Consider the following 23,683-nt stretch of genomic DNA (forward strand, 5'->3'; position numbering starts at 1 on the left):
CCTTCAACTCTCACTGCTTTCCCTGCAAAGGGCAGGAAATTCCCCAAATTTTGCAAGGTGTCTCTTGCTTTGCTGGACATTTAAAAGTAACTTCCTTAATTAAAGACGTACTTTCCTTAATTTTCCACTGAGAGGAGTTTGAAAGCATGGCCCTGCTATTCCCAAATAGCCCAACACCCTCGGAAGCAAGCAGCAGTCCTGACTCATTGGAGCTTCATAATTCACAACTGTGCTTTTTATAATTCGGTTTGGCATTGTGCTGTCAGGGGTGGTGTTGATTAAGCCAGCATTGGCAGTCCCTCCTTTTGCATGTCGCTCTGCTAGGCTCTCCTTTGGCAAACCTGAGTTTTCCCGGTGCATAGGCAGGAGCAGAGGGAAGGGGACTGCTGTTTAATTAGAGGGTTTATAGCAGTAATTGAATTAATCCTCTCAGAACGGGGAGCGGCCGAGCGCGGACTCTGCGGGCGGCGGAACTCTTGTGAGGGGCCCGAGCGCCCGGCGGGAGCGGGGAGGCGCTCACCGCCTGAGCGGCTCCGTGTCCATGGCAACCGCCGGGCCGCCGCCGGCACTGGAAGATGTCTGCCGGGGATCGGCGCTGCGCGGCGGGCTTCGCGTTCCGCCTCCTGCCCCAGAAAGCTTTCCCCTGCCTGGAGGACAAGGACATCCGGGACCGGCTCCTCAAATGGTGGGAGGGGGAAAGATCTCTGCGAGAGGCGCCTTGCTGGGGAGCCGAGGGAGGAGCTGAGGGCTGGGGCCATCACCTCAGGGCGCCCGCTCTGGTGGCGGCGGGCCAGGGTCTCTCCTGCTTCCCTCTTCCCCGCCTTAAATTGGAATTTTCCTTAGTATTTTTCAGGCACGTAAACTGCCTGGCCCTTGTCTTCCAGAGCTATCCAAGATGCACCTCAGCTTCGCAGCGCAGCAGCTGGGTTTTCCCCGCCTTTCCAAGGAGAGGCGGGAGCCGGTTATAAGTGAGAAGGGCAAAAATGAAAAGTAAAAAAGTATAATTATTGGTCAGAATAATATTTTATGTATTGTACCTACGGAAATTTACAGAGTGGGTTAGTACCTATTGTGTCTGCAGAATTTTTAATCTCATTTTACCATTTCAGGTCTATGCAAGGCAGGATCACAGCACAAGCGTTCGGTTTTGACCAGCCGTTTAAACCCTATCAAAAGGATGAATTTGTTACGGTAGCTCTAAGTTTTTACATTTTAGGTTGACTTTTTTTTTTTTTTTCCACGAAATTATAGCCATTGGAAAGCTGAATAACTGCAAATATTATAGCAGTGTTAGCACGCTATTCACTTTCTCACTGTCTCCTTAAAAGTAGATGATTTAGGTGTGGTGCTCAAGACTTTGTCGGTTAAATGTATTGTCCAGTAAAAATATTTTAGTCTGTACTAATATTAGTGTGTTTTAAGAGGAAAGAATTTAGTAATTCAAGATTCCCAAGAATGGGAATCCGAACTGAATGCTGATCTTGGCCACTGCATTTAATGTTGGGAAGTCCACCCAGGGAGAGACTTTAAAACAGTGTACATGCAGTTGGCACCTTGCTCACAGCTATTACTGCTTTGTCACAGTAAATACACTGTGCAAATAGATGTGCATATGCAGCACATATATGAAAATCCAAGAGTTTAAAGTTTATTGGATACCATTGCTTTACACTGGAATTTTGGGCTTTCAGCTTTCTGGGACTCAAGTCTTTTGCTGATTTTGTATCCTCCACTTCTGTTTTCTGCAAAGTCAAATGTGTTCATATGTTTGCAGACAGACAAAAAATAATAATCTGTGTTTTTTAAAAAAAACATATTTTTAACATATGTTGTTTTAAAAATAACTCTTTGATTTGTTGAACATCTACTTTATATTATCCTGGATAAAGAATACAGCCTTTTTCTATTTTAAAGATATTCACATAGAAGTACACCAATATTTCATCTCCCACTGCTAAACATTTCAAATGACTGAAGTTTACAAAATATGCATTTACCTTCTTAATGCTTGTCTCTTTTTGAATTAAAAAATGTAAAAATATTACTATGAAGTGATGAACTCTGAGTAGCTGTGAATTAATTGAGAACAGAGGGACCATTACATTATATAGTCTGACCTCTGTATTACAGAGGTGGAAAAGAGATTTGGTGTTGCAGAGACTGAAAAACTCAGCATTTTCTTAGCAGCTTCTTCAATAATTATTTACTCTGCTTATATGCATATATATATGTATGGGTTTTCTTAATCGGCTTATATATCATTTAAACTTGTCAGCCACCAATATTACAATGTATGTCTCATTTTTTTTTTAATTGATAAATCATTAAGATTGAATACTTCAAATCTTACTGTGGAACATATTCTCTATTCAATAACTTATGGATTTTTTCTGCATCTGTTTAATAATTTTTGTGTGTCTCTACAGTTCTCCAAGCTTCAAATTTGTTCACAAAATGTAAATGTAACAATCATATTTAGGTTGGTTTGTTGGTTTTTTGGTTTTTTGGGTTTTTTTTACTTCAACAACATTGAATGCAGAGACAGAAATTTGTCATATTTTCTTCAATTTTCTGTACCTCTAAGGATTTCATGCAACGTTTTTGCGTGTTGTTGGACTGAAAGTGCTTTACTGTAAATACTGCATATAACAATACACGAAGATATCTTGGATATGTAAAAGACACTGGCTACACAAAGTTACAAGCCCATGTATTTGGTAGTGTGATATTTAGTATCCAAACTGAAAGATCATAGAGAATCTACTTACTAATTGGATCGTTATAATTTGCTTTGAAAGTATCCAAGTCATTATAAATGATGAATTTATGTTTCATTTCGTTAACTTGTACTCTCTTATTTCAATATTACAGGCATTTTTTAATGATCAAAATGTGAACTCTAGCTTGAAGTTGCTCTCAGCTTCAGGACAATGGACTACACTGGGTAAATTTAGAATAAATTAATCTTAAATAAAAATGTCTATGTTGAAACTATTCTCCTCTAACTTGCCATTTGTAATAATGGCAGTTCTTATATGTGTATCTTTACCTGGTTGAAATATTTTAAAGAATGACTTCTACTAAAAAATAAGAAAATATTTGTTAGTTTATGAAATTATCAGATGTTACACTTTTTTTTCTTGACCCCTGCATCAATCCATAAACCAGGCTACTGGAACTGATTTTAAGTAGTCTGTGTCATTCAGCTGATCCAAACATATATCCAGAGATAATCAACTGCATTAATTGTGGAATTATAGTGCTATCTTATTCAGATAATATTTGGAGAAAGACACTATTCTATAGAAGAGAGATCTGAGATTATCGCTCTGTTTCAAACTGAAGTGGAGAGAGCAGAAGATTAGATAGAGCACACTGCTGAGCTTGTGTAACTATGCTATCTGCAGAAGAGTGTTCCAGGTGGGAAGAGGCCTGTCATAGGTTACTTTAGTTGCAATCACGGTGTAAAGTTGACTTCTAGTTTGTTGCCATATCATTAACTGCTTGACTATGTAGATGGAGATGAGACACTAAAGGAAAATGACTAAAAGCAAACAGCAAATGATTTTGTGGCACTACTTTGAAATTGTATTTTTTTTATGCAAATGAAACACTATTTCATGGAAATTGCTTGTTATATTGTAATGGGATTTATGCATAATGTGAATACTGGTGATTTTCTTTAATAGGCGTATATTGAAAGAGCATAGTGGGAAGTCCTCAGTTCTTTTCATTTGTCTGCAAATACTTCACTGTGTGTAAATATTTAATGAACTTTGGGAGTTTTCTACCTTTTCCATTTCAGTTCTCTGCAATTGGCATAGGTTTTCTCCACTATATACAGCAAAAATCCATTTTCCAAACATGGTATCTGGTTGTTAAAACAATTGAAATATGTAAGATGCAAAATATATCTCAAGTCAAGTCCCATGTCTGGTATCTCTTTTTCATTCTGGCAAGCAGAAATAAAATAAATGTATTTCAAACTATGGGTAAACCTTTTCCTGCTTTAGGCAGGAATTTATTTAGGCTATCTGTCTAGCCTAGGACCTGCCAGTCCCTGTAAGTGCAGGTCAGTAGGTTACATACCTTGCGTGAAGAGCAGAGAGTCACTTGCCAAGTATCTCAGCTCAGCTCCTGATTCTGCTCAATCTTCCGCAGCACAGAAGTAATACATTTTGTTCTGAGGACTGGAAGGGTTCCCTTCCTAAATCCTGAACAGCTGGTATACCCCATTTGCTCTTAAAATTTCATCTTCCCATTCTTTGCCTATTTTTGGTGAGGAATGTTGGCACATTTTTCTATACTTAGTCTTCATGTGCATTTTTTGAAAATATAGTAAGAATTAGCTTTGAGTGGGAGGAGGTAAAAGATCATCTTCTAGTATTTTCTTCTTCAGACATGCTTGTATATTAATCCAAATACACTATTTACTTACAACTGTAGAGTAACTCTTTTATCCTGTTCTTGAAAGAAGATACTTGAAATGGGATTATTTTACTTTTCAGAAAATATGAAGAAAATTACATAATCTAGATTGATGCAAATATTTTCAAACAAAAATGCTAGTGTTTTTTGTTTGCTTGTTTGTTTGTTTTTCCAGGGGGAAGATATTTTGGATGCATAATGTAATTAGGATTTAGAAAGGTTTTTAGAAAACTCCATTCTCCTTACTGTGAGTTTGGGCAGAAAGTATTTATGGAACCACAGAAAGATGTCAACATTATATAAAACATCAAAATAATATTATTTTATGAGAGTGTTTGTTTTCATAATCCTTTTGTCTTTTCCAGGCTGTGGCCCCCTTTTACCTTCTCACTAAGAATTTGTTTTTATTTTTTTTCTTTTTAATTCAGTGGCATGGTTTCACTTTCATTTTTATTTCTACCTCTGTCTATCTCCTTTTCCTAAAACCTGTTCCTGAAAGTTCTTTATTATTTTTTTCCCCTATGTCTAATCTCATTTTTTATTTCTTTTGGCTGCTTTTCATCCTCACTTTTGTATTATTATTTTGTATAATTTCCTCAAATCTCCCTCTGTTAGATTAAAAGGTGGCATAGAACGTGTTGCCTCCCTTAAGGAATGCAACATATATCTCCGTTCTCAGCTGCCCCATGTGTTGGGATTCCTGGTGGAATCCCACAATAGTACATTGTCTCAAGGACTCCAGCTTTAACACTGCTTGAAATACAACATTTTAGGTAAACAATACACAAAGATATTCTCTAGTGTACTTCATTTGATCAGACAGTTGCTTAATGACCTATTCTCATACCACACTTTTTTGCCTCTTGTAGTAGTGATATTTTTTCCTCTCCTGACTGCTTGGTAAAGTACTTGATAGTTCTGCCATGGGCTTTAAGCCCCCTACCACACTCCCTTCATCTGTTACTCTCCTATTTAAAAAACAGAAGCAGCAAAAGGAACAAATTTGATGAATACCAACTTATCTCTTGAAAGTTGTATTTTCTAATAGCTGCAATGAAAACTTGTGGTTTTTCCTTGGACACATTACTGGCCTTGCACCTGTCAGCAGTCTTGGGTAGGCAGGACTGTATCTGCTTAAGCTCAATTAACACTTGAAAAGATACCTTCAAAGGGATAGTGTTACTGTCTTTCTGTGCAAATAAAACTCAGTGTTTGCCTAAGAAGGATTCTTGAGCTGCCATATGTACTTGAAGTTCTAATGATTGCTGTCTTTGGAATGGGGTTTTAAAATCTGGAAGATAAATCAGCAGGTTTTTAGACTACTGTTATAGGTTATAATTTGCAAACATTTTAGATGTCATTTGAACCTACAAATCGGCAACCTGCACCTTTTAATTTTGAAATACCATCTCTTTAGTGCAGAGCACTGAATGTGCATTATGTATGTTTTATATAAACTGTTTCGTAAATAATAAATTCCAAGATGTTTCCCTGAGGTAAAAATCTTTCTTAAACTTTAGAGAAATTCTAAATATACCTAATTTGGGTTTTATCTGCCACATACTAGATACGCAACGTGTTCATTTAAAAGTATACTGGAGGCATAGATACTCCAGAGCTAGCTGTTATAAGAAGCTTAAACTGCTTCAGTACTTTTCAGCTTTGCTTTCCACTTGCAGAGTTCTCAAGGCATTTCTTCTTCCTATTTTATTGCTCGCTTTTACAGTATTATTAAATCAGGTTACTCTCCTCCAGGAAATTCTGAATCTGCAATTTCAAATCTCACCTCTCAAATGGAGACTGCTCTCCATTGTGTATTCCAGTGTATTTAGACCTTTCCATTTATAGTTTGGTTTTCTGAACTACTGCATAGATTACAAGGTTCTCGATTTTTTTTCCTGATGAAAGTTTTTATAAAATCTTGATTCAAAGCACAAGTGTGTCTCCTTTCCTCCCCCTCCCCCAGTAAAATCCTAACAATTTGAAGGCCTCTGAATAGCTCAGTTTCTTATACTTTGACTCAGTAACTGGGAAAATGTAAGATGTCTCTGTTTTTCTTAGGTTATTTAACACCTGATTTTTATTAGTCTTGACTCATGGAGTTTTTGATCCATAGGTCTTTACCAAATAATTTCTATGTTAGATGCTGATTTGGCTCCTATTAAATCTCTTATAAAATAAAAATCCTACCCCTGTGAAAGCAAGCTGGAGAACTGGAAGTTAGAAGAGTCTGAAAGTGAGGGGGTGGGAGGAAGCACAAATCAACCAATCAATCAATAGCAGTTTGTGTTTCTTAGGCTGTGAGGCTGCATGCCATGGTTTTTTTCTCACTTGTGATTTTGGTTACATAATTTGATTATTTTTTGATAGTCACTATGTGGACAGGTAGGACAATGTTCTAAACCTTTTTCTTTAATCAATGGTACCCTTTTTCATAGACATACCTGCAGATGTGAAGGCAGGCCATTAGATGCCAAGCGAATCTGTAGCGAATCTCTGTAGCAAATTTTCTTTACATCACATTGGCCCAATAAAATAATTATGAAGTTTCTTGACAGTATTTTTAGCTTAAGCAGACACATTTTCAGCCATCAGTTTGTAACTTCTTTTTAATTATTTTCTTAGTGTTGCTGAGGCAGGTGGTACAGGTTACCTGGTCTTAGATACCAAAATGCTAGCCCTACTTAACCTATGAATAAGCAGTCTCCATGTGATAATGTATGGGAGAAATCCCAGAGGGTTTTTTTTGGGGGGAAGAGAAATTTGTTATGCTACACTTGCAAAGACTAGGATGAGAATGAAATGACATTCTGGGAAGCATCATCCTTTTTTTGGCATGTTTCTGTTCCTGAAATACTGCTGTCAAGGGTGAAATTTGAACACTTCCTAAACACTAATCTTTAGTGATCCTATAGGTCAGTTTGTAAGGACACCTAATTTTATCTTTAACTGTATGGTCAAAAGCCTTTTGATATTGTGATGTTGGTGACTGGTCTCCCATTAAGGGAATCTACAGTGAAGAAAAGTCATGGAAAGATGTAATGCTGTGAATATTATCTCTGCTGAGGCACATTGTCCTTGTGTTGCATGCTCACCTGTGTTCATGCTCTCCTGTGCTCCGCTCTGCTGTCCAAAAGCACTTCGAAGGGTGTTCAGGGGGACTTGGAGATGAGCAGAGAATGTGTCTGAACACATTTGGTCTGAACACTTGGACCAGTTGAGATCAGATGGAACTGGACTGAGTCCAAAGTTTCCTAAGCATGGAATCAAACGCTATTTGAGATGCCATAAGTTATCCAACACCACACATACAGATTTGTAGATGTAACACTGTATATAAAGAAGATATGTACCCTTATGGGATAATACCTCACTAAGAAAAATACTGTAGGGTATCTCAAATCCCACTAGATGTTTATGAGCAACAGGATCAAGCCTCAGATCACTTGCAAGCACAGAATACAGAAAAATGATAGAAAAATGTATTCATCACTTAATGAATACAGAGATAATCCTCCAGATTCATACAAAAGGTGCTGATAATACCTTTTTTGTCTTCTGAAATAGCTGGTTACTAAAGCTTACAGTAGCTACAGCATAACTTTTTAAGAAGTTCAGATATAATACTTAACAAACCAGAAATTCATGAAGGCTGTGTTCACTTTGGGTTTTACTTTGTAGGGTGCTGTTAGCAGCTATTGACTTTTATACTGGATCAGGCCGAATTTGGTATTTTCCCCAGATTCTTTAAGGCTTAAGCTGTGGAATGTGATTTGCTAAGGGTGTGATCTAACGTGCTGTTGAGTTCACACGGTGTTTCATCTCTCTCTTGTTCCAGCTGATAGTATTACCAACAGGGGGAGCAGACACATGAGCCTTAATGGAAAGTATCATTCAGATGCATTTAATGTTTTCTTTATGCTTGCTTCTTTCTTAGATTGCTTTGTTTTCTGAGAGATTCTGTGATTGAGTCATACTTATGTGATTTGTACTTTGTTTACAGAATATCCCATTCACAACCGTTCAGAGAAGTTGATTATTTCCACACTGTATCAAATTACTGTAAAACCATTAGTACATGGAAATTCTCCCATTTTAATTATTGCAGGAGACTTGGAGTGAAGCCTTTCTATATATTGCAGGTTCCAAAGTAACAAAAATTGAAGCTACACTGGTGCCCTGTACAGAGATTTCCATGTCATTTTTTGATCGGCTCTACTCTGAAGGAATTGTTAGAGAAACTGGAGATATTGTAAAATGTTATGATGACTATTATGATGATATTCTTATCTCTGATGAATTAAGAAAGGTCAGTATAGCAGTGAATAATTTCTTACCATTTTTCATATTCTATTAGGTCTATAAGGACACATTTTTTCAGTGCTTTGTTTTTTTTTTTCTCACGATATGTATTTTCCATGGTAAAAATGGGCATTGAAATGAGTAAGGCATTGCAGTGCCTGAATGTGTGAAAGCAATGCTGGTTTCCAGGTGGACCCTTTTTCCTTTTTAGGTGGGAGGAAAAGGTAAAACCCTCTTCTGCCTACCCTTTTCTCAAGTAGTCAGTGCTTAGTGGGGTATGTGGGGGGGGAATGCAGCTACTTATTTGCCTAGGAGGGGAAAACAAGTGGTGCCAATGGAAAGGTTCTTTGATACCCAGAACCCGTGGGTTTATCCAGCCTTCCAGGTAGTAGATGAAATTGAATGTACTTCACTGATAGCTACATCCAGAAACATTCCTGACCAGGAATGCTGATCATATTGTATGTGAAGGCATTTAAGGAAAGTCATCTTCATGTCTTTTCCCTGAAAGAAAGAAGAGAAAATCATGAGAAGGGAAATTACTTTTCAGTGCACACTTGAAAAGGACTAAATATAACCCCTGAACAGGCCTGCAAGGTAAATCCTGTTTGTTATACTCTGGTGGAGGTGTCAGAGAGCAGATTATTCTGAAAAAGAATCTCTCTCTCAGTGGCACCTTCTTAACCAACGTGTGTCTTCCCTGTGTTTCTTTTTACTTCATAAGTAAAACATTATTTTTTTTTTACTTATGTTTGTTTAGCATTAGCAAAGCATAGTGTGGGAGAACTGGATTTTGCTCTTCCTTGTATATATAATCAACATAAGCACCTAATAATTATAGAGTTGCACTCATTTGCACTCGGCAAATCCTTTGAAGGCAATGCATTTGAACCAGTGACACTGGTTACAGGATGTGGCCTGAAATACTGGTCTGTCTTGTAAGGTTCTGGGAAAAGGAGAGAACTCAAGCTCATGTTTGGATTTCAGATGTGGTTTGTATCCTAGCAGTTCAAAATACTAAGTATTTATTTGTAAGCTGCGTACATGTGAAGTGTCTATTGAAAATTAAGTGTATTGGATGTAGAAAAGTTAGAGGCAACATTTAACATAAGAAATAATTGGAGTTTCAGTCTCTTTCCATTTTCCTTCCCTTGGAAACCATGTGTGATTCTGCATTTGCAAGTTGAAGGATTCACATTTATTTGAAATAAATGTGATTCCTACTTGTAGGACCTAGATGGCAGAAAGAATTGAGTCAAAATCTTCCAGGAACGAAACTTTAGTCAAAACCTGAGATTGACTCAGCCAGTGCCGTGGGAGGGCAGACTGTAGGGGGCAGAAACTGTCTGCTGCTGTCAGGGTGGCCCTCTGCTGCAGAGCTCCATGTTTCTTTCCTACCTGCCATGTTTTCTCTTGCTTCAAACCAAGAAGGGGGATTGGGATACCTATGAAGTGGCCATCAGCAACAGTTTCTGCCCTGACCCCTTTTAACTCAGGTTGTGTAGTGATGTTATAAAGAGGGCCAGAGAGCAGTGAGCTCATGTCTGGCTTTCACCTGTTTGCCTGGGTTGTTGTCTGCAGTTTAGCTGATGTGACTAGAAGACCTTGTAGCCACACTAAGTTACAATTCCTGTCCACCCTTACCAGGGTGTGCAGTTGGGGCTAATCTAGCCTGTCCTCTGTGTTCACATAGTATTGCAGCAAAAGGCAGGTGAGACACAAAGAGGCAGCTGGATAGTATGTCTGGTTAATTCAGGCTGCAGATAAAGGCTCACTAGAGCCTGCACTAAAGAATGGTGTGAGTTTGAGTGATCCCCCCTGAGAGATCCTTGTGATTCCTTTACAAACGTGAGATAACTGTCTAAACTTAGGGTAAAAAAGCAAAAGTAGGCAAAGTTATCAAAGACAAACTAAATGGCAGTAACTGACATGCCAAGTCTTCTTCTTTGCCCAAAGAAGTGATAAATGCGCCCATCCCTGGCAGTGTTCAAGGCCAGATTGGACAGAGCCTTGGATGACCTGGTTTAGTGTGAGGTGTCCCTGCCCATGTCAGTGGGGTTTGAACTATATGATCTTAAGGTCCTTTCCAACCCACCCCATGCTATGAAATATGGGTAGTTCATTTGCAGATTGCTGACTGTTTTGTTAGCATGATGAGCAACAAACTAGTGAAAAACAACTCTTGAAAAAATCTCCCCTTAGGTCTTGTGGGCACACATCTGGCAGTGATTCTGCTTTATATTATCTATAAATTTTGGACATAACTGCATCATTGGAAGAAGAATTTAGACAGGAGTACTTATTTCCACCTCTATTGCATTTATTTTATAAGGACATAAACTGTGACACACAGCAAAGTAGTTGCATTATTTATAAACTTAATCTCAAATAAGAAATTTTCATCTACTTGACCTCCTTGTTATTTTCTTGTTCCACAAGGTCTTGCTTCTGGAAGATTCAGACCATTATGATATATTCAGTCCATTGGATCGCCAGGAATTTCTGTTCTGTCTTTTTAAGCACCTTTGCATTGGAGGAACACTTTGCCAGTTTGAAGATGCAGTTGGCCCATACTTAGAAACTACAAAAGCGTTTTATAAAGACTTAGTTAGGTAAGTGTCTCTGTGTTATACAATTGCATATGTATGCGCTGCATACATATGTATACACATAGATACTTTGTGTCAATTTGTGTAAATTCATTTGCATTACTGCTTCAGGAACGGGGCTGTCATTTAATCAATCTGCAACCTTATTTGTCTTCAACTAACAAAACAATATGTAATAGTGGTTGTAGTTCAGTGCCAAAATCTATGAAATTTTAATGGCATCTGTCCCACATAAAACCTTTTCTTACATTATATATATATTGACTTTGATGTTTTATAATTCAATCCCATTTCAAGGATTTTTTTTCTGTAATTATCTATTGAAAACACAGCATGGCACTGGAACCAGATTGTGTTTCTACTGTCACTGATAAATATCAACAATTAAGTCTTGGATGTATAGTCTTGGGCTACATTCAAGCTGCTTTTGTCTTAAGATTTAAAAATTGAGATACTTCAGTCAAAATTTTAAGTTTTCTATATATTTTATTCCAACTGGGTTTTTTTTGTTTTTTTTTTTTTTTTAATGCATTTGGCTTTTGGTATTCTTTATTCCACAAATACACTTCTTGCAGCATAAAGCTAAGGGTGATAGAATCACAGAATGGTTTGGGTTGGAAGGCACCTTAAAGATCATCTAGTTCCCTGCACTGCTATGGGCAGGGACATGTTCCACCCCCATCCAACCTGGCCTTGAACACTGCCAAGGATGGGGCAGCCACAGCTTCTCTGGGCAACCTGTGCTGTTGTCTCATTACTCTCCCTGGCTGTTAACATGACACAGTGCACTTGACTTACACACATCTTTTTGGCAGGTCTGGTATATAGAATTATTTGGAATTTTATGTATTTTTTAAATTGTGATTAGAGATGATTGATCACAGGTTCAAATTTGGGGGAAAAAAAAGGCTTTTTTTTCTCTGTTTTGATATATTCATATCCTGACTTCTCCAATGGACAAAACTTCTTCTTTCCTGATTAGTGGGAAATGGAATGTAGTTATCAGTTATGCAGACTCATTCCCAGCTGAGCTAATGGGAATATGAAGATCATGAATGATACTACCAAATGTGATATTCTATTATTATTTGCCACTCATAATAAGTATTTGTGGGATAGTAAAAAGAACAATATTAACCTGAACAATGGAAAACAATTGCAGACCTCTGAAACAAGAGATAGCCCAAGAACCCTACTAATAGTAGGTGATGCACAGCAATGTACACTACAAAGGCTTCAACTAGGAATTGCTGGTTTTCTCCCTTCTCAGCTGTGTTTGGAATGGTGTGGTGGCCAATTGCTATTTTATCTCCTGTTTTAAGTTTATACACATGCATATTAAGAAAAAAATTAGTAACATGTATTCACCATTAAGTCTGTTCTTAAAATGTCTTTGGATAAACTTAAGAGTAAAACTCATGTCTGAACGAAGATAGAGTGAAAAGATTAGACCCAGTGATTCTTCATCACCTGAATATTTCTTTACTTTTGTAGCACTTGTGTATAGATTGCTGTATCCAAACTAAATATTTAAAACAAAATATTTGGCTGGTTTGGAGATTTTTTTGTAATACTTAACCAAAGCAGCTTACAGATCTTTTATAACTTCTAAGTAGCTTTCAGATTTTTTTTAATGGTCAGTACTTTTCAGGGTGCAAGTTGATTTAGTCACATGCTGTTCCCCAGGGTCATCAAAAATAAGTAATCAAAGTGGCAGTAGAACAGTTGATACTTTTAGAGAAACCACTGAAACCAAAATGGAGTGTTGGTGATGTTCCAAGAAGACGGTTTAGAAATAATGAACTTGTTAGATATAATGAGATTGCTGCATGTATGAGTTTGAACACTGTGATTAGTGACCAGGGCTTTCTTATCAGTCTGATTAGTTTTGATATTTCCATATCACACGTAGATGGAAATCAAGTGGATTCCTCAGAAATACAGAATATGACATAAAGAACCATCAGTGCTCCAACTCTACCCTCCCTTTCCTTTTAAACAGTGCACCGCACTAGGAACAGGCTGTTTGTTACTCTAATATGTGGATTTAGTTGACTGCTTTGACTACAGCTGTTTCTGCTCTTGTGTTATTGAATTAACCTAGGACAAAGCACAAATACAATCAGTTCCTCCACTTCATTGCTCCACTTTGCTGTTGAGTTGTTCAAGTTTTGTTCTAAGCCACTCCTTTTCTTTACCCCCCTATTCCCCTTCTTTTTCCTTTTCCTGATGTAAAATTTGGTGACAATGTCTAGTAGTTTTCATCCCTTAAAAAAAATCTGCCAAACCCACCCCCACGATTTCATGCTGCTTTCAAGGTTTGCTTTTTCTATACTCTCAACTTGTTCCCTATTGGCCCTTTATATATTCCTGTGATTTTTCTCATATGCTGCTGCTTCTTTCCAGAACCATTCCTCTGTTGTTTTGGTAAGTGTTTGGGTGTTTGGTTGGTTGTTTTCCCAACTGGCAGCTTGCTTATTCTCCTGAGTTCTGAAGTACATCTACTCAGTTCGTGTGACATAACTGATCTTCAGTATCTGCCTGCCATGTGTCTCTCTGTTTCTGTGCCTATAGTGCATGCTGATTTCTCACTGTCAGTGGAGGTGGTGTTAACACTGACTACCACTTGAAAAAGAAACTCACAATTTAACAAAATCTCTCCCTTAATCCTTTGTTATTGTTGGACCCGTGAAAAGCTTTTGATCTTGACATTTTAGACTTTCCCTCCCCTTCACAATCACTGTTGTCTCCTGCTTTGTCTCATTTCTGCCTGCCCCCAATTTATCCAAAATGATGTTGCTGTTTTATTACCACCATCTTGAGATAAAAGGCCAGTGAAAGCATAAGCAAAGCAGCCCTGAAGAGGGACACTCATGCCAAGTCTTGATTTCTAATTTCTAGTCCATGTTGTGCACTGTGTTACTTCCTTTTTGCACAAATTACACCAGAAAACAAAGCAGTGAAAATTATTTTATTATGGCCTCTTATTTTCAGTGAGCAATTGCTAAGGAGATTAGTGATCGCTTAAATTCTGGTTACTGAACAGATCACCTTCAAATTTCTGTTGAATACCAGCTATTCTTTAAATAATTCTTTTTTGGACTACTGTCCTACATCTGTTTTCTTTTCCACTTGGATTGGAACTCCATTGGATACTTCCTACTTATTGTAAAGTGGTATTAAATATTTCTCATGGTATTATAAATTCTGTAAAATGTACTCTTCTTAAACTTTAATTTTTATGTCTTGAGTGCTCCAAAGCCTTGGTGAAAACCAAATGGATAGTGCAATAATTACTATCTGCTAGCTGCATTGAAAAATTAGCCCCCACAGATGAAATATATCTAATGGTGATATGGTTGTAGAGGTATAAAACACCCCTGTTTGCTCCTGTAAGTTTTCCTATGGAAAAGAGCCTTGGCATAAGCACATCCACTAAAGGGTCTTTAGTGCTTGGGAGTGGCAGACCTGGTATGGTTTCCCCCCACTTCTCTTTCTTAGAGCCTTTTCTCTGGCCTTTCCTGAGCTCTAACTCCAAGGTGCAAGTGTTCAAAATAGTGACAAAAGATTTGAGATTTCATTTTATTAAAGCATGTCCATGTGCAGTGCTTTATTATGAAATAATGCAACAATCTTTTGAAATTAACCCTTCTGGATATTTTACAAGCCCAGCTGGGGACTTCCAAATGCAACTATTAAATGGCAGACATTTTCTCCTTTGTAAAAAGAGTAACATTCCTTCCTAATGAATTAATACACAACTTGTTGTCTCTTACAAATCCAGCAGTGATTAGTCTGTGACCACTTGAATTTATACAAAATTTATCTTTAAGTGTCATAGAATCATAGAATAGTTGGGGTTGGAAAGGACCTTAAGATCATCTAGTTTCAACCCCCCTGCCATGAGCAGGGACACCTCACACTAGATCATGTCACCCAAGGCTCTGTTCAACCTGGCCTTGAACACTGCCAGGCAAGGAGCATTCACAGCTTCCTTGGGCAACCCATTCCAGTGCCTCACCACCCTGACAGTAAAGAACTTCTCTATATCTAACCTAAACTTCCCCTGTTTAAATTTTAACCCATCACTCCTTGTCCTATCACTACAGTTCCTGATGAAAAGTCCTGCTCCAGCATCCTTGTAAGCCCCCTTCAGATACTGGAAGGCTGCTATGAGGTCTCCACGCAGCCTTCTTTTCTCCAGGCTGAACAGCCCCAAACTTTCTCAGCCTGTCTTCGTATGGGAGGTGCTCCAGTCCCTTATCATTTTCATGGCCCTCCTCTGTACTTGCTTCAACAGCTCCATGTCCTCCTTCTGTTGAGGACACCATGTCTTGTCATAACTTGCATAACCTAAATAATTTCAACATCCTTGTCATAGTATTTTGGTTTAGTTAAAATACATTTACATTACAAAAACTTGTTAATTAAAATATAATCTGCCAATCTTTGTTGCTAAATCTTGTTTTCTGAACCTAACCACTGATTTTTCTGGCAGTGTCTCCCCATGGTGACAGCTGCTGCAGTATCTTGTAGTCATTGTCCTCTTCTCATTCCTTCTGTGCCATCTCCATGCCCTCTTCCCCATAATAAATGAATTTATTTAAAGAATTGTTATTTTAAAGATTGAAAGCCTAATAAAATATTGCCTGTAAGGTTAAGTTATAAATAGCACCCAAAATGAGTTGAGAGACCATGAGGAAATTTTCCCTTCATAAAAGGAAAACAGATGCACGTTAAAATGATGAAGGAACCACCATATTTGGTGAATAGTTTAGAAGTTAACAATCTGAAAGAACAAAGTGGGGTATGAAGGCTATTTTTAAGGCAATACTATCCTCTTCAAGAGGACAAGGTAGTGTTTTCTAAACTCTTTTTGAAAAAACGTAACGAAGAAATAAAGCAAGTTTGTCAGAGGCAACCTCCTGGTTTCTCTCAAGTCAGCAAGGGAAGACTCTCATCGGATTTTGGCAGATACGTTCTTTTGCCTTAAGAAGTACTAAAACAGTCTGAAAAATGACTTACAGGAAGCTAACCATAAGGGGAAAATTTCTCAAGGCAGTAGACTAACTAGGAAGGCTTACTCTGTCACCCATTACTTTGGTATCCTAGATACATACAACATAAAAATTAAAAAGCCAGAAATTGAAAACAGGAATGTGAAGCCAGAGTAACTTGAATGCAACTGTATCTTTTTGGGTGGTGATATATGGTAGGAAGCGCTGACCCCACTTACATACCCCCTCTATACCTTGTCTTGAAAGTTGTCACTCTTTCAGCAGAGATGGTTAAAGACCTTCTGAACTGCTGTGGTTTACAGCCTAATATGTTAGCATAAACTGACATCCCTGTTAGTTTATCTTAATATGCTGGTCTGTAAACTGCAGCTGAGTCATGAGCCTGTTGAGCTGTTCCTGCTGGGAAGGCAGTGCTTTCTGAGGGGTAGTAAAGCAACCAAGGGGGGTCAATATAAGCTTCAGCAGTGCTGTCTCAATCCACTGTTGAGTATATCAACATGCCAGCTGCAACAAAAAGTTCTGAGAAAGCCTCCTTTACTGACTCACCACAGGAAAGATCAACTCCACAGTAGAGGCTTCATTCAAATGTGACTGTGTCATTACCGATGAAATCAGTTAATCAGAGAGTCAATTTCTTTTACTAGTTGGAGAGATTGAATCAGCAAAGGTGATGTTGGTTAATTTGGGGTTTGTTCCTATAAAAAGAAGCTTTGCGAAAGCAGTGGTAGTAGAGGAGTGTCGTTGCAGATGGCTCTGAGCTGGTGTGGTGTAAACTGGGCTGTGTTTAACACGCGTACTCCAGCAACTGGGCTATATTGGGACCTTTCCTGGGAACTGAACCTGTTTGTGACAAGGCAGGTTTTGAGCTATGCATTTCTTGGAACTGTGTAAGTTTGGCATTTATAAGGCTCAACTGAAATGAGATAAATTAATAGAAGTTACATGATGTAAATTATGAAGAAAAGTAAACATCACTTAAAGCAGACACAAGGTAAAATTATGTATTTAAAAATACTTAAGTGTAAGATACGTTGAGATGCCTGGATGTTTGCAATAATATCTTAATGTTATTAGTGATGGTGATGCAAGAAATGACAGTCTTCACAACAAACAGTCTAGAAATGTAAAAACTCAGAACTAATACCATCCTTAGTTGCACAGCTATCTATATATACAACATTCCAAAGGAGGAAAAATGAACCCAAACTATAATTCTATATTAATTCATAATGAGCTAAAGTCTGGATTTCTTCACCAGTACTGCTGCTACTTCTTGTGCTCTGTATTAAGATGCAGTTCACTGTTTGGTTTGTTGGTTTTTTTTCCTTAAAGAATATGTGAAAAGATTTTCACAAAATGGTTAGCTGAATAACTTCTCATAGCTATCAAAATGCAAACTTTATACTGGAGTCATCTGGCTAATACTGCTGTGATTTAGTAGCTGAAAACAATAGAATCAATTCAGCTGACAAGACACTTTCAACAGTTTTCAGTAAGATGTCATGATATCCATGTTGTCTAACAGTGGCCAACACTGCTTTCCTGGTCAACATGACATGAGATGAATTTTAACTATTGATCTGGATCAAATTTGAGCAAGAACACAATGCATGCAATAAAAAAGTATGTATTAAATGTAGAATTTAATAATCAGCACTTAGTGTTGTGTATTAAGTATATTATTTCCCGCTGTATGTGTTAAGTATGTATTATCCCCCTGTGTTTCAGTGTTCAAAAGAATCCTGAAACAAAAGAAATAAGCATTATTTCTACAGTCTTCAGAGTGTCTGCATATGTAAGTATTAACAATTTTTGATACAAGACTTTACTGGAAGTAACATGCATAACATGAAAATACACAAAGAAATCAAAATATTACGTATTTAAGGGATATTTTCCCATAGTTGTTATTTTTTATTCATTAACTCTTTCCCTGATCCCATCCTGTTTTCTCATCCTCTTTACTAACTTCTCATCAATAGCCACTAACTAAGGTTTTATTTAGTAGCTTACTAAAAATAGGTTTACTGGATTACACTAGAAGTTATAATAGTCACCCATAAACTCGTTTGTGAAAAAAAAAACCAAAAGGTCTGAGTAATGCTGAGTTTAGATCTACTTGAGATAGCAGTAAGGATTAAGAATCCACTCTTGACTTTGTATAGCTCTGTTTTTAGGAATTTTGCTAGAGCTTTCCAAATAGCTTGTGTTGCATCTGTTTCTATAAAGACTTCAGGGAAGTTCAGCATGCAGAAAGGCTGGGGTTGTGAGACAGCTGCTCACCTCTTGTTCCCTCCCTTGTCAAGTCTCATTCCTATCTGTTTCTCTTGCAAAATCATACATTTACCATCAAGATAAGTCTGAGAACTGGCTGCATGTTTACTAGATTCAGCATATCTGTCATTTAAGCGTTACAGTAGCATGAACTCCTCCAAGTTCTTCTTGAGTAACCAGAGTATGTAATAATTAAATGTCAGATAATGTACCTGCTTTCAAAAGAACTAGCTGATGTCATTTCAGACTGCACAGACTTCCCTGCAAGCTGTCAACAGCTCAGCTGTTCACCTGTGGGTCATGGTCTGTTAAGTTTTATGTGTGATTCATAAAAGGCTTTAGAAATGTTTTTGAAAATAAGCACTTTATGGAACTAGCAAAATTTACCTTTCTTCTAGGTTTCAGACTGTAATAAAAACAAAATAAGAAAGCAAAACACTGGTAACTTGGTGGTCTTCTATTACTACTGTTTCCTCCCTATCTCTGAATCAAATGTATTGATGTGAACTTTGCAGATTTTTATGCCGAGGTAGATGAATGGTATTTTTCAGTTTCCCTAACTGTCTTTGCCATACATTAAAAATCATCAGTATGAAGAGAAAATAAAAGAAAAAAAAAAAAGAAGGGAAAGGAGAAGAGGAGAAAAAGAAGAGAAAAAAAAATAGAAAGAGAGTAAGAGGAGAAAAAGTGAGAAAAGCGAGAGGAGAGGAGAGGAGAGGAGAGGAGAGGAGAGGAGAGGAGAGGAGAGGAGAGGAGAGGAGAGGAGAGGAGAGGAGAGGAGAGGAGAGGAGAGGAGAGGAGAGGAGAGGAGAGGAGAGAGAAAAGACAGACTTTGGCAACTTTTTGAAACAAAACCATGGATAGACAACAGAAAATCCAGTGTAAATCCAGAGCAGGCTCTCCTTCTTGTAGCCCTTGGGGAAAACTGGGCTCTTCTGCACATTCTGAAAATTTGTGAGAAAAGGAGAGTTGTGAAATTCTGGTTTCCATTAAGGAGCATCCTGAAGAATTTTCTCTCAGAATAGAGAAAGGCTTAAAAGGGTATGCCTAGATTATGTGATAGCTATGTGGATCAAAGTTTTCTAAACACTACTTGGAAATTACAGGAAGGGCACCCACTGGAGCACAAATGTCATGCTTCTGATGAAAAGTAGGTTTAGTTTTTGGCTTCTTCTGGTAAATAACTGTAGAATGTGTTATTATAATGTCAACTTTGATATGACAATTTTTAAAATGGCTTATTGTCTTGGTTTGTATCTGAAAGAAATGGTCATGCCCTGTTAGTCTGATAGAAATAATAAAAAGCTCTTCTGGTCATATTGACTTGAGCTGCTGAGAAACCAGAACACACATTTTTGCAATCTGGATTGATTAGTGGACAGATATATATACTTGCGTATTTGCACAAGTACAAATGGAATTGGAGATTAAGAACTGTATGTAACACAATCCTGATACCATCCCTTCCTTTTTATTTTGTTCTTAAGCTGTGGCTGAGAAGCCCTTGTTTTGGAAACAATATCTAAAAAAGGCCGCTATAGACCTCATAGCAGCCTTCCAGTATCTGAAGAGGGCCTATAAGGATGCTGGAGAGGGACTCTTCATTAGGGACTGTAGTGATAGGACAAGGGGTGACGGGTTCAAACTTAAACAGGGGAAGTTTAGATTGGATATAAGGAGGAAATTCTTTCCTGTTAGGGTGGTGAGGCACTGGAATAGGTTGCCCAGGGAGGCTGTGAATACTCCATCCCTGGCAGTGTTCAAGGCCAGGTTGGACGAAGCCTTGGATGAGATGGCTTAGTGTGAGGTGTCCCTGCCCATGGCAGGGGAGTTGGAACTTGATGATCTTAAGGTCCTTTCCAACCCTAACTATTCTAGGATTCTATGTAAATATTTCCAGGTATTAAGGTCTAATTATACATGTCTGCAGATCCATTTAGCATCACAACCGGATAGACCTGAGCATCACAAGAGTTTTAAATCTTGTGTCCAAGTACTCTGTGGAACTCCAAATACCCCTGAGAGCTTTGCGGCTTGCATATAATGAAAGAGTTTCTTGAAATGCCTCATCACCAGCACCCAAACTGACATCGGTCAATTCTGTAAGGACTGCACATAGTGGATCTTCAGTAGCAGTGGAAAAATGTTTAACTGGCAACCACATCTTGACATTGGTCTTCTCTTGCTCCTTTTCCAGTCTTGTACAAGAGCTTAAGTTAGTTATGGATCAAGGCCCAGAGGCACTGCGATGCTGACTACTGTAAAACCTTGCAGCTTGCTCTCCTTACTGCATTTGAGAACCCACTGTTTGGTTTATGTGTATCTCTAGAAAACACCTGAAGAGAGCCAGGCATCTTAAAATTGGAGCCACAGAGCTAGTATGCTGTGTTGCTTAAAACCAGCATGCTATTTCTAGCTTGTAGCATTTGACTACCATCAGAAAATGCTATGAATAAGCATTGTCAAATCTCTACCTGTATTAAACAGTGCTTGTATAGTGGTGCATACCTTAATTTAATATTTAGGATCTTGAATAGTCCCCCAAAGGGAGATACCAGAACATACAGAAGGGGGTCATCCTCTTTGAAACACCAGAAGATAAAATGGGGTGTCACTAACAGCTATGGGATAAAATTCACCATAAAAAGTAGTTCTTGGGGCATAAAGAGGAACCCAAACCTTTTCCTTCTAAGCTGAGCCTTAACCATGGAGAGATGTTACAGTTTGCATGTTTCCTTGGTCCAATAAAAGATGGATTGTTTTATGCAAAGGAAGGCAGCTTCAACAAAAGAACATGTGAGATGTGCCTCTAATCTGGAATAGTCATCGATCTGGGAGTTCCAAATGTTCCTGGAGAAAATGGACAATACATGCAATACAGCTATTTCCCTCAGGTGGAAAAGTGGAGCAGAACCTCTATTTTTTCAACTGCTGTATGAAGGTGCTGGGGAGCAGGAGGAGATATTCATGTTCTAAATGAAAGGAGGTGTCAGCCACGCACTTGCTGATCTTTCAGATGTTCAATTCCCAGACTAAATGTAAACCCTCCAAAATTCCCCCCATGTAGTTATTGGATCCCGACTGGATTAGGAACATGTGTCAAGCTGTGCTGCCCTATCAATGCTGAAGCTTTTATTGACACGTGTAGATGTAGGGTATGAAACTAAAGGGCCCAGTTCTTGCTTTGGTTGTCAGCTCAACATGGTCTTTCAGAATGAGGATTTGGGAGCAAGGTGCTGTGCCTGGAATCCCTCCAGACCGCTTCTGAGGACTGGCATACAGAATGTTTTCAGTAATGGTTCAAAGTTGTTAGTAAGAGCTGTAATGAGGGCTTTCCTTAAACACAAACATTTGAAACTGAACAGATGCAGTAGCAAATGTTCAGTGAAAAAGAATTACTCATAGACTCATAGAATGGTTTGGGTTGGAAGTGACCTTAAAGCTCATGCAGTTCCAACCCCCTGCCACAGGCAGGGACACCTTCCACTAGAACAGGTTGCTCCAAGCCCTGTCCAGCCTGACCTTGAACACTGCCAGGGATGGGGCAGTCACAGCCTCTCTGGGCAAACCTGTGCCAGTGTCTCACCACCCTCACAGTGAGGAATTTCTTCCTGATGTCTAATCTAAATCTACCCTCTGTCAGTTTAAAGCCAGATTTACAGATATTTTTTTGTCCAGCTTATAGAGCAGCTTTATGTGTTGAGCTCCTAAATCTGTTTCTTTTTAAAAGGAAACATGATTGGATCATTATGGCATCTGTATTTCAGGCTCTAATTGTGTAAATACATGCTTACATGTTTAATTTTACATTTTATATTAGTTTTACGTTTACCTCAAGGTAACTGGAACTGTTTGGACAGAGCAACTGCACTTTGTAGTGCCAAGATCCTCATGGAGACATAATACTTCTGAAATAAACCATGGTGTATTTATTTTATTCTGCCATGAAATAAACCATTACAATTGGAACAAAATGACAATTTCAGTCAGATTTTATGAACTTCTCATGGGTATCCACAGTGTCACTAATACTGTGTTTTTTTTCCACTCCCTCTCAGGACATTAATGGCCTGTGTTACCCTTCAAGCAAAAGCCACAATCAGACTTTTGCCTACCTGGTTGTGGACTCCTGCAAGCGGCACGTGAACACTCTGTATCACAGCTTCGGTGGAGGCTTGTTTACGGACTAGTTACAAACCCGGCCGTCCTCTGGTGTTACAGTGGAGGTGGCCTTCTCTCTGCACAGGTGCAGGTAGGAACTGCCCAGTTGTCTTGTGAGGAGGGGCAGCTCCTCAGTTACACACTCTGAAGGGTTACACATTCATGTAGATGTGGCTGTGGTTAGTGATAAAACGTTCTCTGTATTTAAAAAGCATAGTTCTTGAAGCTGTTTTCTCGGCAGTTTTGTCACATCTCCCTTCACCTTTCTGATCTAATAAAAGCTTCTTCTCTAGATGTCCCTTTGCAATTCAGGTTTTCAGACCAAGACGCACAAATGCAAGGAGCGGCTCCAAAGCCAGTGAAATCCCCGATGAAAGTCTTACCAGGCATCCATCCATCCCATCCATCCATCCATCCATCCATCCATCCATCCATCCATCCATCCATCCATCCATCCATCCATCCATCCATCCATCCGCCCACCCATCCCTCTTTCCCTGCCTGCCGGCCCTCGCCCCCAGCCCGCGCGGTAGCAGCGGCAGGAGCCTTGTGACGCACCCCGCCGCCGCCAGGTGAGGCGGGGACCGAGGGCTGCCAGGCAGGGTCTGGCCGCCCTTGAGTCTGCTAAAGGCCGGGCCCAGCGGCTGCCCTCGCTGCACAGGGAGCCTCAGAGCGGGGATCCCGGCTCGAAGCCCACCCCCCCGCTGCGGCCGGGAGCAGCCCTTGCGCAGCGGCTGGTCGCGGGCTGGCGCGGGGCGGGCTCCTGGAAGTTGGGATAGAAGTTCGGGAAAGGAAAATAAAAGTTCTGGTTAGCGGCACCACTCCGTGACGGCGGAGGGCGGGCGGGCAGCAGCCGGGAGAGGGCGGGTGGGCTTCAAGGAGGGGTGCTGG

The 23,683-nt window shown here is 39.0% G+C and overlaps 1 protein-coding gene across 3 annotated transcripts; it reads left to right on the forward strand.

Moving 5' to 3' along the window:
- Positions 1-260: 260 nt before the first annotated feature.
- On the forward strand, positions 261-23,066 carry CFAP300 (cilia and flagella associated protein 300). 3 transcript variants are annotated; one of them, XM_061374382.1, is made up of 8 exons: positions 352-685; positions 885-990; positions 1,110-1,191; positions 2,872-2,944; positions 8,571-8,737; positions 11,170-11,342; positions 18,086-18,152; positions 22,690-23,066. In XM_061374382.1, the coding sequence occupies exons 2-8, from the start codon at positions 896-898 to the stop codon at positions 22,819-22,821; spliced, it is 789 nt and encodes a 262-aa protein (XP_061230366.1). In that variant the 5' UTR covers positions 352-685; positions 885-895; the 3' UTR covers positions 22,822-23,066. The 3 variants fall into 3 exon arrangements, with proteins under 3 accessions (XP_061230363.1, XP_061230366.1, XP_061230365.1); XM_061374381.1 differs by lacking the exon at positions 352-685 and adding an exon at positions 748-795; XM_061374379.1 differs by lacking the exon at positions 885-990 and having other exon boundaries at positions 261-685.
- Positions 23,067-23,683: the final 617 nt, after the last annotated feature.

This window comes from Neopsephotus bourkii, unplaced genomic scaffold (assembly GCF_033783945.1).
Source record: "Neopsephotus bourkii isolate Nb327-2 ecotype Australia unplaced genomic scaffold, CSIRO-AGI_Nbou_v1 NB_1638, whole genome shotgun sequence".
Classification (NCBI taxonomy): Eukaryota; Metazoa; Chordata; class Aves; order Psittaciformes; family Psittacidae; genus Neopsephotus; species Neopsephotus bourkii.

Coding starts and splice junctions, on each gene's coding strand:
- CFAP300 (XM_061374379.1), top strand. CDS start 576: ATGTCTGCCGGGGATCGGCGCTGCGCGGCGGGCTTCGCGTTCCGCCTC. Junction 686..1,109: donor CGGGACCGGCTCCTCAAATG/GTGGGAGGGGGA, acceptor TTACCATTTCAG/GTCTATGCAAGGCAGGATCA. Junction 11,343..18,085: donor TTTTATAAAGACTTAGTTAG/GTAAGTGTCTCT, acceptor CCTGTGTTTCAG/TGTTCAAAAGAATCCTGAAA.